Source organism: Parasteatoda tepidariorum, chromosome 2 (assembly GCF_982258835.1).
Source record: "Parasteatoda tepidariorum strain Cologne lab strain chromosome 2, Ptep-v5.0, whole genome shotgun sequence".
Taxonomy (NCBI): Eukaryota; Metazoa; Arthropoda; class Arachnida; order Araneae; family Theridiidae; genus Parasteatoda; species Parasteatoda tepidariorum.
The window spans coordinates 27,113,807-27,132,408 of NC_141756.1; the positions used below are offsets into that span (position 1 = coordinate 27,113,807).

At 30.6% G+C, this 18,602-nt stretch overlaps 1 protein-coding gene across 1 annotated transcript; it reads left to right on the plus strand.

Annotated features, from left to right (window-relative positions):
- The first annotated feature begins 1,569 nt into the window (after nt 1-1,569).
- Nucleotides 1,570-11,462, plus strand: LOC139424807 (uncharacterized). Its single transcript, XM_071177309.2, has 4 exons — nt 1,570-1,725; nt 6,005-6,112; nt 8,557-8,686; nt 11,319-11,462. Exons 2-4 carry the CDS (start codon nt 6,007-6,009, stop codon nt 11,434-11,436), a joined length of 354 nt encoding a protein of 117 aa, XP_071033410.2. The 5' UTR covers nt 1,570-1,725; nt 6,005-6,006; the 3' UTR covers nt 11,437-11,462.
- The last annotated feature ends 7,140 nt before the right edge of the window (nt 11,463-18,602 follow it).

Consider the following 18,602-nt stretch of genomic DNA (forward strand, 5'->3'; position numbering starts at 1 on the left):
TGTGGTGGCAAATATGAGAACAACAAATTTTCCTGTTAACAAATTTTTTCATACTCTATTCACTTAATAATAGAATCGTCGAATAGATGTAGTAAGTAATCTTATTTGATTTATTACTTACCCAGAATGCCTTGAACTTGAAAGGTAATAACATAGTGAAATAAACAATATAATTTATGCTAACATTAAACTTATATACAACATTTAATAACATTTCATTTTTATTCTAAGCAGAGCGCGATGACAAGGACGTGAATTAAATATTGAAATATATTTAATATGAATTAAATATTATGAATAATATTTATGAATTAACATTTATTATTACTATTATAAATTACTGGCACTAATTTAAAATATATTTTCCAGAAATCAATTATAATAAAAAAAAATTATCCAGCAATTTTTTGTTTTGCGGACCATTTGGCTCCCCTTTGTGAGTAGCGCCCGGGGCATAATGCCCCCCCTTGCCCACCCCTCGCTACGCCACTGCGTTTTCATTATCATGACCATTTTTTTGTGGGTTAGGCACATACATATTTGCTGTAAACTTAATAAGCTAAGTTAAGCTATATTTTCGAGCAAATTTAAGCATTTCTGAACTTGATTACATTGTTAGAAATTTTTCGGAATAAATGGTTATCATATGGAAACCGGAAAAAATGTTCTTTTTTTTTTAATATGTTAGCCATGATAATCATTAACCATATCATGGCTAATGGTTATTATGGCTGCCATATTAAAAAAAAAACAGTCAAACAATCATAAATAAGATGCTATTCAAATTGTTAACTGTGAGAAAAACCGTTTATTAACTGCTTTATCCTAATACAGTTAAGCAACGAGAGTTTTATCGTACCTCTTAGGCCCACCTAATGAAGGAATTAGTTTCGTGGAAATGGGTGCATATTATAGCGAAAAGGGCTAATCAGTTCATCTCATAACCGACAGAACGGAGGTTTGAGTTCAACGCTCACACCACATTATCATCCCCGTTTCCTTCAACTCACGAAGAGTTTCTAGTGTCCTCTTCAATTTGTGACCCTGAACTATTTGAGTACGATACTGTGATTCACTCAAAGATGGCAGCACTATAATGCTGCTAAACTATCTCCAATGTCCAATTAAATTTTGTTTTTACTGTTTTGGAACTATGCTAGTTGTAAATGGTTTAAAAAAACCATATAGTTTTCTATTTATGTTTTTTTTAACCATCCTAAAGATATAGGTTTCAAAACTAGTTGCAAATGATCTCAAATGAAAATTATAATAGTGAACTGATATTTCTTTGTTAACAATTTTAAATTGATTACACTATACATTTGAACTTTAACTGAAAACTTGATTCGATTCTACAATGAAAGTTGGAGATATATAAGATATTATGATATGAAATAAAGTGAACTAATAAAAATATAAGTGAAGAAATTTCAATTATATTTTTATTTGAAACATTTCAATTGCGTCTACACTCTGTGTTATGTTATTTCTTATTGGACTTAATTGTTTGATAAATGGATCAGATCTAAGAGGTTTCATATTAGTTCGTATTATTTGTGCAGACTATTTTTTTTTATGAACAAACATTTTTACGACGCTTTAGTTGAAGATATAAATCCTGCAGAAATAGGGAAAAAGATAAAACTTATTTGCACTTGTGGCGTTTGGAGGATAATCTTTATATTCTTCGCGCAAAACTCTGTTTGTAAACTTCATCGAAAATAGGTAAAAAGTTTGCTTTTGTCTTTAGTTTTTTAAAATTAAATTAGCTTTTAATATTGAACTGTCCTTAATGAGAGAAATTTTCTTTCTTGAGAACAGCATTTGTCCAATATAATTTGTTGTTGCTCCTTAAGAGACCTTTTTTATTCGCCAATTTAGATTTCAGGTTTAAAATTTGGCATTTTTTTATTAATTGTTGAATTCCATGTTAAATGAAACCAGTAGTGAATTTTTAAATTTTAAGCAATATCCTTGAATTTAGTATCATTTTAAAGAAAATTTGTTGTAATTCGTGAATTCAAAGTTTTCCTTCTGGAGTTATGCATGATTATAGTAAAATTTATCATAAATAGAGAGCATTCATGATTTTGACTTATTCTACTAAAAAAACTGTATATTTTAAAGAAGAATAAGTTATTAAAAATATTAGAATTTTACATATAGTTTGATTTATGTTGCAAAATAAATTGTTTCTGAGTCTAATTGTGTAGTGATTAATTACCATCAAAAATTTTTCTTCCTATTTTTTAAGTTCGAAATTATCTCAAATATTTACTGTCTCCTCTGTTACAATTATTCTTTCAAATTTATTTTATTCATTACAAAAAAAACTTTTTAACTTAATATTTGGTTTTTACAATAAAGTATATTAGTACAATCATGTTATGTTTTTGAAAAAAAATTAAAAATTTTAAAGTTCCTCATATAACAGGGGTATGAAACAGAGAGGATAAAACTAAATGTCCCCTCAGTCATACAAAATAGATAGGTTGACCATTAAAAAGAAACCCTAGGAATGTAAACAAGTGCTAATGCATCTCGATTCAACTAGTTTAAACCAGTTCCTCCTATATTAGAGCACGCTTTTAATACAAAGCTGTTCCAGTTTTAGTTAATAGCGTGTTTAGTTTATTGTTAAAAGTTTTTTAAAGTGAGTAATAAATATGGGGAAAACAGCAGCTGAAAGAATAGGAGAATATAGAACCGGAATGTTAAAAAAAAGATATTTGTAAGAAGATAACAAAGAATATGAAACGAAAATTTATGACAACAGAAGTATTTTGAAAAAAAAAACCTTAACAGGAGATAGATAAATTGAGAAAAAGGAAGACAAAGGAAAAATAAAAAGGCACTGATACAAACTGTAGAAATTCAGGAAGGATATTCTCTTTATTCCTTAGGCATTGGGGAAACCTTTTAAAAAAAGCAAACTGTTCATTACCTGTATCTTCAAAAAAATGTTGCACTGTTCTATGCATACTCTGTAACCTTACTACCAAAACAAAAGAAATAACCTAATAACAAAGTTTCTGATGAAACAAAACAACAAAAACCTGTAATAAATTTCTACTCATCTGATAAACTTTCTTACCCGACTTCTGGTAGAGCAGAGTGCATGATTGTCAAAGAAAATTTTCAAAAGTTCACTAAGTCAAATCTGCACCTTGATGGAAGCAGTATCAAAGCAGATACATCCAAACATAAAAATTGGCAACGCTGTACTAGGACCTATCCATCTTTCATGCGTAGGTAAAACACCATATGAGATGTGTATGTGTTATTGACGATAATGTGAATTTTCTATTAAAATCACAGTTGTATGCCTAATAATTACATAGAATTACGAAATATAGCGACTTGCGACAATCGCTCATTTGACTTTTAGTTTTATAACCATCGTTGAACAGCTGACCGAAACTTGAGTTTGCGGCTACCAGTGTTCAATTCCGTAGCCTTGTAATTTTGAAGTCCAAACGACAAGGGAACTCCTCGATGAGTACCTTAAGAGGACCTAGATTTGATTTGGAAGCTTGGAGGACTTTGGGACCCGACATATTTAATGTACACCATTTAAAACAATGGGATTCTTTTGATGTTGCTATAGATAGTTTTGCAAGTGTATAAAGTTCAAGGAAAAAAATTGGGTAGTTAATTTTGTTGCCCAAATAACTGAAACTGTAAGAGAAACAAACAATGCACTTAAACAGGGTCTGGTAAAATAAAAACTTTCAAATATAACTACAAAGATGTAGCATGTTTTTCAATCATAGCAGTGCTGCCAACTCCAACTTTTAATAACCAAAGTGTCACGCTCTACACTGATATTCCCCTTTAACTTCTTGTCAAATTTGTAAGACGTCCCCTTTGTTACATTCCATGTCCTCTCTGTTATGATGCATTATTCGGATGTAAAAAAGGGGATAGGAATTTTAAAAGTCTTATAATAATTTATTTTACCTTGAAATGTGATAATTTAAAAAAATCTACTGGTAAAGTTTAGGATGGTCCAAATCAAGGAATTTAGCATAAAAAACAGCGGATGTCAAAAATGTGAGATTTTATTTGCCCTCCTGTTACAAGTACTTTTAATTAAATTGCAATTTAATTATGAAGCTCTTTAATTATTTTATGCTAATTAATTGAGCATCGTACTCTGAAGTAACATAAAATACTTGTGTGATTTCCCTTCTGTTACTCTTGGAATTCAACAATTTCGTTTTTTAAATTTCATAATATAATCAGCATGAGCAACAGGTGGTTCAATGATAGAGTGTTCGCCTTCCAATGCGATGAACGCGTTTGAATCTCACCGATGGTTGATCGATATGAATTTTCCAACGAGTTTTCTTGTCTTCTGGATTGGGTTCAAAATTACAAAGCTGCGGAGGTGATCATTGGTAGTCGAAAACCCTAAATTGGGTTCAACGAGTGTAATAAAATAAGAAAATGAAATGAAAAGGATTTGATTCATTCGAATGAAAATTCTGTGAAGAAAATAACTTAAAAAGCTTTTAAATGTTTTACCATTAAGAACTTATATCTATGTAATGATCCGGTTTAGAATTTTAAAAACTTACTTTTAAATTTGTTTTAACTGACAAGAGCTGATTCGGTTACAGCTAAAAAACTCCTTTGCTTAAATTAAGCGAAGACTAGGATTTTTTTAACATCTACAGGGTGTCTCAGTTAAGTGTTTCAGAACTTCTAAGAGGGGTAAGGGGCATCCTGACGACTCGAAATCCTTTAGTAATGTGGGGTCGGAAATGCTTTCCTGAAGCAGTGACGTACACAGAAGCACCATAAAGAAAAGAGACCCGTAAGTGAAAAATCGCTATAATAATACATTGAAAAAATTATATGGTACATGGGTCAAAGTAAGTGTTCGAAGTTTCTGCCACCGGCTACAATGTACACCTCACATCTCCGGTTCAAGGACATTCGAACATTCTGCAATACTCCAGGCATATCTCGCAGGCAGCTACTGCGATTCTTGCAACCAGCATTATCAACAGGGGTGTCATAAAGTAGTGTTTTCATATGACTCCAGAAATCAAGACATGATAGGTCGGGTGACTGAGGAGGCCATTTTTCACTTACGGGTCTCTTTTCTTTATGGTGCTTCTGTGTACGTCACTGCTTCAGGAAAGCATTTCCGACCCCACATTGCTAAAGGATTTCGAGTCGTCAGGATGCCCCCTACCCCTCTTAGAAGTTCTGAAACGCTTAACTGAGACACCCTGTATAAGCAGATAAATGCGCAATACTGAATATATGCTCATTTCAGAATTGTATTACATTAATTTTGTCGATGAATTGTTCCCTGAAATTTTAAAGCACCAAATAGTATAATACTTTTCCGCTTTTTCGTTTGTTAAATTTTTTTTTGAGAAGCACTGATTCACTAATTCTCACAGTGAATTCATAAATTATAAATTAATTATAAATTAATGACAAATAAATTATAAAATAATTATAAATTAATGACAAATAAATTATAAATTAATTATAAATTAATTAAAAAACAGTTGTAAATTAATTATAAATTAATTAAAAAACAATTGTAAATTAATTATAAATTAATTAAAAAAACAATTGTAAATTAATTATACTTACTTACTTACTTATCCTCTACGTGCCTTTGGGCACTTAAGGCCTCTAGCATATCCCTCCAACGCCTCCTGTCTCTAGCAATAATAGATCTTGCTTCCTCCCAGGCAGATATTCCACATTCTTTTAATTCGCCCAAAAACATGCGCTGGATGGTAAGTCTGGGTCTTCCTCTTGTTCTTTTACCATCAGGAGCCCATGTAAGCGCAACAGATGTAATTTTTTCTTTGGGCCTTCTAAGGATATGTCCGAGCCAGCTCCATCTTCGTTTTTTAATTTCATCTTCTATTGTTTTTATTTTAGCTTTCTTAAATTAATTACAAATTAATTATAAATTAGTGCTGCAATTAATATTTGGAAATTCTGAATCACTAATTATAGTGTATGGTTTCAGAAATGTTTCTTAAATGGATGATTCTGTTTTTTCTTGGATTAATTTCTTCAGTATATAGTGCTAGTGAGCGAGCATTCACGCAAGCTAAACAAGTCAAGTTTGAAGATGGTATGTATGTTATAACAGCAACACTAATATATATATAGATGTACTTAAACAATATTGAACAAAAGAATACTAATCACTATGGCTCAGATTTTGATAACATTTGGTTTTTTTTTCTCCGCATTTTTAAAAAAAATTTTTGAAGCATTTTTTAAATTAGTTTTTTAGAGCACTTTCTTTCAGGTTTTGGAACATTTTTTGTTTTAATTTTTGGGTATTTTTCGAAATTTTCAGGTATTTTTAAACTTGAAGTCATTTTCTGAAATATTCAGAAGTACTAGTTAATTTTAACGCACTTTAACATCCGAATATAGAAATTTAATTTTCAACAAAAGACGTTTTACTTTCACATTTGAAAATACCAAAAAGCAACAGTAATCAACTGATTTAGCTTTTGCTGAACGCCTCTCATCTTCGAATCTTTAAAGGGAACTGGCTACTTTATCGTTTTTATCCTTAGTTTGTTAAAAAATTTCTAGTATCCTTTCAATTTTTGGTTTTAAAGTCATTTTTTTAGTCACGTAAGCAAAATTAAATTTAAGTCTTTCACAGATCCCATCAGTTTTGGAATTAGCTGTGATTGTTGTCCCATACCTTGCCAGCGTGACCTTGGTTCATCAGACAAAGAAGACACGCTTTAAAATTTAGATTTAAAAATTGGAACACGATAGTTACGTCCTTTATCAACAATACGATAAATCTTCAGTTGCTACACATAGTTGGAATCTTGGGCATAAATTAACTGTCGACAATGCCAAAATTATTTCCCCACCAGCCACATCAGCTAATCTTGATGACCCAGAATCTTGCTCCATTCATATAAAAGCTTAATCCTTTATTAACGACATTAGTTCCTCATATTAGAGAGTGGAAATGCATTTTACCCTGATTCGTTCATTTCGTTCAGAACGGTTTTTCATGTTCTGTTTTTCATTTTATTTTTGCTTCAATCTCGACTAGGGTAAACCAACCAGTTAAGGAAAGCTACCCAGTGAAGGAACATTTCATATATATTGATTAAAAATAAGAATTTGAAAGTTTTTCTTTAGACTGATTGGTAGCAATAGGTTACTGCCAAACAATAGGAAGTCATCTAGCAATGTTTTGGATTACCTGGTCGAATAGACTTCTCTGGAAAATTTTTTGAATTTGTTATTAGCTCTGCAACACCTTGTTTCTTTGAAAAAATTATAAGGCGAGTGTTTGTATTTATATGTTTGAAGTGGAATTAATTGCATGTAATAGTTTTATTTTTCTCACTGTGAAAAAGAGAATTCAAAATATAGTTATTGAAGTTATGTTTTATTTTTTTTAAGCATCATAGCATAATAAAGTACTGAGATAAGGGGGTGTTTATTCACTGATCACCAAACGATGAAAAACCAGTGAAAGAACAAGTGTTCCTTTACTGGGTTGTTTTCTAAGTTAATGAAAATAAAAGATAAACTTTAATTCTCTTGTACCTTTAGTGATGTTCCGCATCAAAAGTATGTTAAAAATACGAAAAACAATTTTTAACCAGTGAGGGAACAGGCATGTTCCTGGCATAGATTTCACAGTGAATGAACAGTATGTGTTAATATGTTGACACTTTAATTTTCAGTTCATGATTACAAAATAAAGTTAACATTTTCCAAGTATTTATATGTCATAATTTCAAGAATAGGCTTGTTTTTAAATATTTGTATGACTTATAAATTCATAAAGAGCATTAAAAAATAGCCAAAATTAAGTGTTCCTTTACTGGGAAATTTTGTGTTTCTTCACTGGTAAGAGCTGTTCCTTCACTTGGTCTTCTTACTACTTGTTATTTGAACCTCAAAAACTTTAAAACAATATTTTGTTAGTTTTCTGCAATTTTTTTACATAATTTGCAATTAGTAACAAATATGTTGATACTGTCATTTAGCTAAAATTACGAATTTTTAAATTAATATGATTTTTTAAAAGGAAAGCGAAGCTTAAGTGTTCCTTCACTGGTTAGTTTAACCTACCTGTTTTTTCAGTTTTGTTTCTCACACCTGTTTTTCCAATTTTTTGTTGGTAATTTTACATTTTATATTTCATGTAATTTTTTTTTCTTCATTCACGTCTGGAAAGTCTTGAGAATGTGCGCATATTTTTGAGAGCTTGAAATTTACCGACTTTCATTTCCATCTGCATATTTGCTTAAGCCAATGAATCAAGTATTATCTCTTATGCTTCAGTTTCATGAGGATATTCATATATCATGAAACGTTATTTACTTCCTAAATTAAGTTAGAGTGACGCAATTTTTTAAGCAATTTTTTTGATTAACCTAATGATTTAATGTCCGTTTGAGATATTTAGCCATATAAAAAAGAATATGTGAACAAAGTTATATAATCATTTACAAATTTGTAACAGTATAATTTGATAAGTTGTATTCTCGGGAAGAACTCGCTTACAGACGATTTGACTTTCAGGTCACTGCATAACTGAAGAGTTTGGAAAAATCGAAGCAGGTGGATATGCCAACAGCCCCAATGATTGCAGGCAAGCTTTCTGCCACGCTCCTTACAAAAGCAATGGAAATGCTAATATACATATAAATCGGTGAGTATATAATAATTAAGAACAATTTTTATTTTATTGCAAGCAAAATGATTTGAACTGAATATAAACCAGAGGTGGTTAACTTTTTATATTAAGGTAATAGTTTACTCTTTGATGCAGAAATTGTATTAAAAATAATTCATACTTTTTCAATATTTTGTATTAATTAAGGCAAAAATAAGTGGAAAATATCATATTCAGCATTTTAATAATTTGTGGTTATGAAATACAGTATGAAACACTAGTGTCTTTTTCTGCTTTATAGGTAAAATCTTCTAAACAAGGCTCACTTCCAAACATTAATTTTTCAAATTTGCAGTTATTTAGATCTAAAAGAAAAAGTAATTCATCACTGAAATTTATTTAATTTACAAAAACAATTATTGATAAATTTATATTGATATGTTTTAGTACAAATCAAATTCTTTAAGTAACTATTAGACAGTTTTTGATAATAAAAAAATCCCAAAATGTATTTTTGCTAGCAATTTGATCATCCGAAAAATATGAAAAAGAGATATCTGTGCCTCATCTAACAGTGGTAACTAAAGGGTAAGACTGTGATTCATTAATTTCTATTTCTTAGTTTGCCAGTGGTAGTACTTAGTAATTCTTCAAAAAAAATTTTTTTTAAATCACAATACTTTGATTTTGAGCTATAGAATTACATTCTTGCTTTTTGGTTGGTAACTTTTTTCTAATCGAAATCGAATAAATATTATTTTAAAAAACGTTTCAGTTTATTGTCAATTTCAGATAAAATACTATAAAGCTGTCACCCTTTGTAATAAAAAGTTAGTTGAAATTTATACTTATGTAGTTAATGCTAGATATTTTTAAATTGTCATAGATAATAAATGTGATTTCAGTATGTGCAAAACTGTAATAGTTATAGAATAGTATATATTTCTGAATCTATGTATTTAATTTAGGAAAAAAACAATAAAGAATCATCCGAGTTACTTGAAATATTATCATTTATGTAGATTATTAATAAATTTTTATCTTTTTCTTGGTAAGTATTTTTTAATTTTGAGAGTGATAAATTTCAACTAGAATTCTGCTGTTCTGTTTTTAAGTTACATACTTGAAATTCATATCGAGATCTTGCAATTAAAAAATTTTATTGTGCGGTATGTCATCTTAAAGTAATCAAGCGAGGAACAGATAATTTTGAAATTACCCCGGATTTATAAAGCAGGTAAGTGTAATAATTTTCATAATAAAAAATTTTAATTGTAAATAATTCTTCTTTCTTATTTGATGATAATTTTTTATAGGACGATTTTCTAAGTTCGATTATGAATTTAAGAAAAAAACATGAAAGTTTTTTATTTTAATGAGTGGAATTTTTAGAACTGTTTTTTTTTGTTTGCTTCGTTAGCATTCTCCATTTTTCGTTTTTTAGTTTCTAAATAATAATTTTATTGAGAATTAAAATTTTTTGATAAAAATTGTTGTCAAAAAACTTTTTTTGCAAAGTTAAATGATATAAAATTATGAGCTTATGTATACTTTTTGCTTATTTTAATGTTTGAAGTAATATAATTCTTAAAACTATGGAATGCAAAGTTTAAATAGGCCTTTCATGTTATATCATTAAATTTAGTAAAACTATTTCTCAGGCATTTGGTTTTAACTCTAATAAGAAGATACATATTTTTTTCTGATTATTCACAAATATTTCTCCCATGTGTTTTGGATGTTTCTTCTCTAAAAAAGGAGATACCATTTTGTTTTCGCTTGCATAAGAAAGAATATCAAACTTTTTCTTTTTTAAATTTAATAAGCCACAATAAAGAAGGAACGTTACAATGCTACACGTTATATTAAAGACATCTCCAGAGCAACTGAATGACTGTTCATATGGAAATCGCAGGAATTCGTTTCATACGACAACGCCCCCTATAGTTCGTTGCGATCACGAATTTATTATGCATTGAGATTTGATGAGTTTATTCTTGAAATGTGGGACCAGAGAGATCCTACGAAATACGTATTTCATTGGATATCACTGATCCCACATTTTGAGAATAAATTCATCGAATCCTAATGTACAATGAACAGTTTATTCTTTCACTGTGGGACCAGACAGATCGTGCGAAGTAATGTCTTCAAAATATGTTAGCGAATAAAAGTAATTGGATATACTATAACCTACGTCACAAGTTTTGTTATTCCTACTAAATTTAACCAGTAAATGGCATTTTCTGTTAAACCGACTTTTAGCAACAAATAAACATAAAAAGAAGTGTTGTTATAAGTCGGCTGCTCGCCAGGTTGGAATTGTATTAGTTTAGTTCTTTCTGAAATAATTCATTTTGTTGTTTTATCTGAGTTTATGTATTTAGTAAGCATATTTCAAACTCAGTTTATCAATTAAACTAAAAGTTAAATGTTACTGCTAGTAAAATTTTCGAATTGGCAGTAGTTGTGTTTTTTTCGTATTATATACAATTACATATATATATTTCTCGTACACTTTTGAAGTATCTGTCGTGTGCCACTTTGTGGCACGCGCTCCATATGTTCACTTTTTGATATAAAACAATTTCTTTTAGTAAAATATCCTAAAGTAGGTTATGCTATGCTATTACTTGGAAATACATATATATATTTTTTTCTTTTTCAGTTGTGTTGGATCAATTACCTGTGGCTACACAAAGAAAGGCCCCGGGGAGTTCCCAGATTGCTGCCCATACAATGATCCTGACCAATGTTCAGAAATTACGATAATTCCTCTTAAATAAAAACTGAAAAATGGTTTTGAGTTAAATAGTACTTTCTTTGCATGTCCTTGAAAAAAATATCAGACATATGAAATGATGCATTTTTGCTAATAACATTCTAGCGCTCTCTATGCTTATTCTGAAAATGGTGAAAAACGTCAATATTCAGTAAAACGAAGTTTTCTGGAAATGAAAAACATTTGTGGTCTTTCTTTTTAATATTTAAAAATTTACTGCATTGCTGCATTATCTGGGCTTATAAAAATTTTCAAAAACTGAGAATAAGGTAGTGATTTTGATAATTTTCTTTAAGGTAGAAAAAAGTCGCCAAATGGGTAATTTTAAAAAAGTTTATTCACTTCCAAAATATTTAAGTTAGTTTTCCGTTCTAAAGCAATACCTCCTAGAAAACGGAGGGCCTCAGCACGGGTTAACATAAACAAGAAATTTGATCCTTTAGTAGACCGAATCTAATGACATCTTTCTTAATTTTTATCCTCTGCCCAGTTTATGTTCATCACGTCGGATTATTAAAATGATTCATGCTGAGGATTTCTTTCTTCTAGGAGGTGTCTAAAGCCCAGATAATTCTATATAGTTAGATGATATATATAGTTTAAAATCATAGTTTTGTTTCAAGTGTAAGGCACTTAAACTGCTGATATATTCTTTAGCAACTGTGCTTCGAAAAACCATGTTAACTTAACCATTATTAGTTTGAAAATTGCTGTTAAAACAACGAACTTTGTATGAAGTTGTACTTTTTACTACTAACACATAATTCTAGCTATTAGAGTTTACCAAATGGTACTGGAATTTGAAAAGTAAGGAATAAAAATTTTAAAAACTTCAATTGGACTAAGGAGAATATACATAATATATATATTTTGTCCCATTTAAAATGATATGGGTAAAGCACATCGCAGTTCGGAATACGTATGGGTAATTTTTGGGTGAGAGAAATTTATCACCATGTTGGTGCACCCCGCGTTTTTTGTTGTAAGTGTGACTAAAATGAAATCAATTCCTCTTTTTTGTCTACTTTAAAGGGCATTTTTTAAACTTTTTTATTTATTGCTACTTTTTCTTAAAATTTTCTGATTGACGAAATAAAAGTATTATTTTATTATATTTTTTATTTCATATTTTTTGTTTAGTATTTTTATTCTACTATATGGATAAAACATGAAATATAGCAATAAAATTTATTAAACAAAAATAAACAATGAAAAAATTTTAATTTAAAATTCACCAAAGAACAAGATATTAATACAATCTATAGTCGAACCCACATCAAACAAATGTAACTGAAAAGTAACATGGTATATTTTTCTTTAACTTCATGCATCATTTATTGCGATATGCGTAATAATTGTGAAAATAAATATTTTGAAATTTTGGCTCCTTCATTTGTGAAACTTTTAGTTTTGTTGGAAAAAGATATTTTAAATTTTAATGAAAACTTTATAATAAAAAGTAAATTAGGGATAGCCTGGTTGGTAGGGCACTGGGCCCATGTCCTAGAAGTCGTAGGTTCGATCCCCGTTGGCAGAAGACTCCTCGTGTAGCGAACGGTGACTGATGCACGTTAAATCTGGCGAGTCACAAAGTTTTCTGTTCCCATAACAAATCATGCCTCTGGGGGTACTGGTCTAGGAGTTTCCTTGTCTTCTGGATTGGTTCAAAATTACAAGGCTATGGAGTTGAGCATTAGTAGTCGTAAACGAAACTGGGTCGGCTGTTCAACAACGGTCATAAAGAAATAAATAATTAAAAAAAGAACCGCGGTGTCCCAGGGGATTGAGCATTCGCCACCCAATCAAATGACCCTGGTTCGTCTCCAGGCTAACCGTGGGAAGTTTCTGTGGTATTCCTTTCCATGTAAGGAAAATAAAACAAGTTCCTTATGAAAACTAGTTTGTTCCAATGCTTGATCCAATAATTATTTGTCTTCTGGGTTGGATTCAAAATTGCAAGGCTAACGAGTTGATCATTGATAGTCGTAAACTCAGAATTGAAAGGTCTGCTCTACAACGGTTAAAAAATAAAATAAAATCGAAATTAAAAGGTTCATGACATAAGATTAATTTAATTTGCATTAGTTTAAAGAAAAATCGTTTCTGAAATAAAATGAATGTTGACAATAATTATTAGATTTTTGCCTCAAAAACTCGAAAAAACAGTAAAATATTTGAATTAAATAATTTAACTTAATTTCGTCTTTGGGAGATTTTAGATAAATCTTGAATCATAGAAACATTTATTATTAATTTTAAAAACAGGAACTTTAAGCTAATTTTAATATCAACTCAACTACAAAACAAAATGTAAACCTAAATGCGTTGAGGCAGTTTTAGAAGAGTTAATCGAATTTCGAATTTATCAAAAAGCGTTCGAGTAAGTGATACTCAGTGGTTATTTATGAGTGCTATTCCAACTCACCGAAGAGTATCAAGTGCAAAATGCCAGGAATGCACTTTTTTACAGCATTCTGGTACAATATCATTTTTACACCACTCATCGCGCATGGAACTTGATGATCTCACCCCCAATCAAACAGGGGGGAGAGAAGTCCGGTGAATGTAAAGGGGCAAAAATCACGTCCCTTATTAATAGACAGAGAGGAGGAGGAAGGTGCTCCCCTGTGCCTGACCATCCGACCGAGACAGTGTTCTTTGTTGTGGCACGCGACCGCCGAACGTCACTCTCAGATAGGAAGTCCGGGTCCTTGCGAATCCGGCAGACTTTCCCCTCCCCTCTTCCCAGAAAGCCCTGTCTTTTTCCACGATGATGCTAGCCCGCCCGGAGACACTACATTGTTCTCAGGAATTCTATTTATATTCTGAAATTGCTTGTTCTTGCATATTTTTATCTTGATTCTATTCTACTCAATTCTTCGTCATCCTTGCTGAACTTCAAATATTTCGTTTTTTTTTTGTTTAAATATCCGATTGGGTGATAATCGGCAATTTTGACGAAAATCTTGATTTTTTTTATTAAGCATATTTTATTTTATAACCTTCGTTGAACAGCCGATCTGAAATTGAGTTTACGACTTCCAATGATCAACTCCTAAGCCTTGTAATTTTGAACCCAATCCAGAGGACAAGGGAACTCAAGGATGAGCACCCTTAGAAGTATTGATTTGTTTATTATTCATAATTAAACTTTAGTTCAATAGCTTTCAGAAACCTTTTAAATTTTCGATCTCCATTTTTTAGAAATGAAGTAATAGTAGTTTTTTCACATGCTGACAGACGGAACCAAAGACAAAAGTAAACTCCCGAAAATGAAATAAATTTTTTTTTGTTGTGCTTTAAGTATATTTAAAAATTTTTTTATTTGTGTAAATTATATTTTTTTAAAATAAAAATTTCCTTTTCAGAAATAAATTTCCGCAATGATTCATTTTTTTGATCTTGGAATTTTCTTGCATTGCATTTTAAATGCATTTTCTGAAGAACGTTGATTTTGAGAAATCTTTACGATAGCACACATCACATGATATATATATATACATATAAAAAATAATTTTGTATATAGATTTTGTATAATAGTAGCGAAATTTTGAACAAAAAGCTATGGTTAAAGCTTGAATTTGTTACTTTTTATCAAGCTTTAAGTAAGAAAATTTAGACTTTTTCTTTAAAATTTCAATATTAAACAATATATTTAGTTCTATTTCATTTTTTTTTTGGAATTTCCTTTTTAGAGTGTAGTTCAAAACACAGGTAATCACATTATTAATATAGAAAAGAAAATATTTTGAAATTTATGATCTACGATTTCTTGTAGAGCAGTTAGAATTAAAGGAAAAATTTATAATTAATTTTGAAACTTTACTTTAAGTTTATAATTTTAAGACCCTTGCTTAAAAAAATAAAATTAAAATTTTATGTAAGCCTCTTCTAGAAAAAAAATGGGTCGAAACCAGTCGAATACCTAAAATTATTTCGCCAGTGTGACTAAGAAAAATGAGAAGTAATAATTAGTTTTTCATATAATATATTTTCATACAATTAATAAGCCAATTGAATTTCTTAATTTTATGCATGTTTTCTCTTTCTGATTTCGTACTGTTACGTAACGAGCATATTTTAATAAAACAGAGCTCGGAGCAGATTTTATTAAAAATTTTCTTGAGCTATGCCTTGATAACTTGATCGATTAAAGCACGATCTATGATGTTCCTTTTCCTTATCTTTTCTGAGTTGTTAAAGTGATAGTTACTTTTTTTCCTTTTAGGAATTTGTGTATTAAGTTTTGAAATAAATTTGTAGAACTCGCGACGTTTTTTCTGTCAGTTGTGACACTACAGTGCTATGGGGCAATTCCACTGTAACGAACTAACAGTTTTGGATTTTAAAAAATGGCAGCAATTTGTTTTAAAAACATAAAAAAAATCTTATCATGACTACGTTTAGGCAAAACTTTATTTTATATTCACTCCTTCCCTTCTGTTGATGAGCAGAAATGTCATAAAATAAAATTTGAAGCTTTTTTTATCGAATTTTTTCTCACAGATTTAGATAACAACGATGGATTTTTTAAGGATATGATCAAAATTTGTGGCAGTCTCACTATAGTTTTAGAGCAAGGAAATACCCCTTACTCAGATTGAAAAGTACCAAAAAATATAAATTCCTTTTACAATTCAAAAAGATTTGAAAACATACCCCTTTTTGGGAACTGGGTATGAAAGAAAAATGCACAATTTGTCAGCTATTTTTTAATTTAGAATAACATATATTAAATACTTTTTTCGGTATGCGTTAATAAAGAATGCATTTCAAAAGTACCTGTGAAAAGTAACAGCATGTTGGTATCATACGGATAAATAATATACGCTCCTCACATAAAAAATAATCAGTCATTCCTAGAGAAATCATGAAAAGTTTGCCAAATAATCAACAACAATCTCTTTTTTAATCGTTCATTAAAGAGGATTTTATTTTACTTTATAACCGTCGTTGAACAGCTGAGTTAATTTTTCGGGTTTACGACTATTAATATTCAACTCTGTTGCCTTGTAATTTTGAACCCGATCCAGAAGATAATTCCCTGGATCAAGCATTGGGGCAAATTAGTCTTCGGCGAGTACTTTTTGATTTAACTAACACACATTTGCATTACATGGAGAGGAAAACCATTAAAACCTCCACGGTTACCCTCATGGCAAGAGGAATCTAACTCATGATCCATCAGCAACTGAGGATATTTTACATTAGTATTGTGGTCGGCAAGAACCGGGTGTAAAATTCGAATCAACCAGACATTGTCGGGGTTCGAACCCTGTTCACTTTATTGGTAGGCGAAAGCTCTATCCCCTGAGCCACCAAGACTCATTAAAAAGGAATGATAATTTTTTGGCTATGAACAGTTTGTTAATTAAATTCGATAAGAAACACTCATATTTGACAAATGCACGTCTTGTGAACAAACACCATCTTGGACGTCAAATTGACAGTACCTTTAATTGCCCTTAGCTTTTAACAATGGTCCCTTAAGCTTATGCTACTTGTGTCTTACTTTTTCTCAGGGTTTAAAATCCTACCCTCTTTGCCCAAAATGCCACCAACACCAGGCTTCAGCTGAACATATTTTAAGCTGCTTGGGACTTCTTCGGGAAGAAATTGACACTTCTCCTCACCTTGTTTCCGATTTTTTACTCGTCAACGAATTTATGGATCTGGTCTGACGCCGTCAGACCTTTGGAGATAATTAACAACAACAACAAGCTTAAGCGGTGGAATAATAGCATATTGATAAAACAGGAAATTAAATTGATACTATAGTTCAACACGATGAAAAATTTATAGCTTCGTACTGTGACAATTAATTATGACTTAGTACAATCTTATTTTTAAAAGTTTCACACTTATAAGAAGTAATTTTATTTGAAAATATTTATTGCTGACATACTTTTTTAATTCAAAGCAATGTATATAATTAATATAATTGGATACCTGCAAATGACGTCATCGTCTGTAAATCGTTGTATTTGTTGATTTAGAAGCCAATCAGGTTCGAAACACACACGCAAAATCGCTTACTGGTATCCAATTAAGTCTGATTTAAATCGCATGGTTGAGTATATTCACTTTACTTCTTCTCGATTAGCAAGTACCCAATTTATATGCACGAGAAGTAAATTTTGTGCACAATTTTTTTCAATATTTATTTTCATTTCTGATGAATAGTTAAACATTAAAAAAAATATTTTCAACAACTAGGCTTGATTTAAATTTATTTATTACATGTAATTATTTATAATCATTACTTCATTAAAAGTTTCTTGCTTTCTAAATAGCTACCATTATTAAATTAGAATGAAGGCTTGTTAAAAGGCGTCAACATTTTCTTGTTGAATCAACAACAATAGCTAAAAGAAATCTTTGTTGCCTATCTAATTGATAACAGCAATTTTTGAAACGGAACTTCAACAGAAGCTTCCGGTGACTGAAAGTCCGTCGTCGATGAAATAAAACTTGGACAGGAAAATTCGTATCAATGAAATAACTGGAATTTTCTTTTTTGATCGGATTTTAAGGGAACTTCCTTTCTTTGTTCCAGGAAAAGAACAAAAGAATACTGAAAAAGGAAAAAAAGGTAAGAAGCACTTCAAAAATAGGCTTGTCGAGTGGTTCTAAAACCTTTTCTTTTGTTCCAAGTTAGAGGAAGTGCGGAAATTGGCGTAAAAGGGATATAAAATTCTTGTAAAAAGGAGCGAGAAGAGAAGGGGTTGTCCACCCACGTATAAGGTGGGTTCAGAATGAAAAGAAAGAATGTTCGACTGAGAAAATCGTCTGAGCAGAAAATCCACTTTCATTTAATTCACTTAAAGACAGGGAAGTGGCGTTTTGCACTTGGGAGGCTTTATAGAATGGAACTTTACAAGCCGCATGTCTTTTTGTTCCTTTTGTTCTTTTTTCAACGACACATTTTGGCGAGAAAGGAAGAATCAGAAATTGAAAGATTGCGAAGTCATCCACTTAGAGTCCATCAAAGGAACCTTGTTCTTATTCTGTTTAAAAATTTCCTAAAAGCTTCAACCTTCGAATTAGTTTTTTAAGTGGAAAAAAAAAAACAAGCTGAGATGCGAGCAAAAAATGTCCTCTGACGATAATGTTTTGACGACTTCTGCTAATTTAAAAGGACTGTGCTAATTAGGTTAACACACTTGTGAA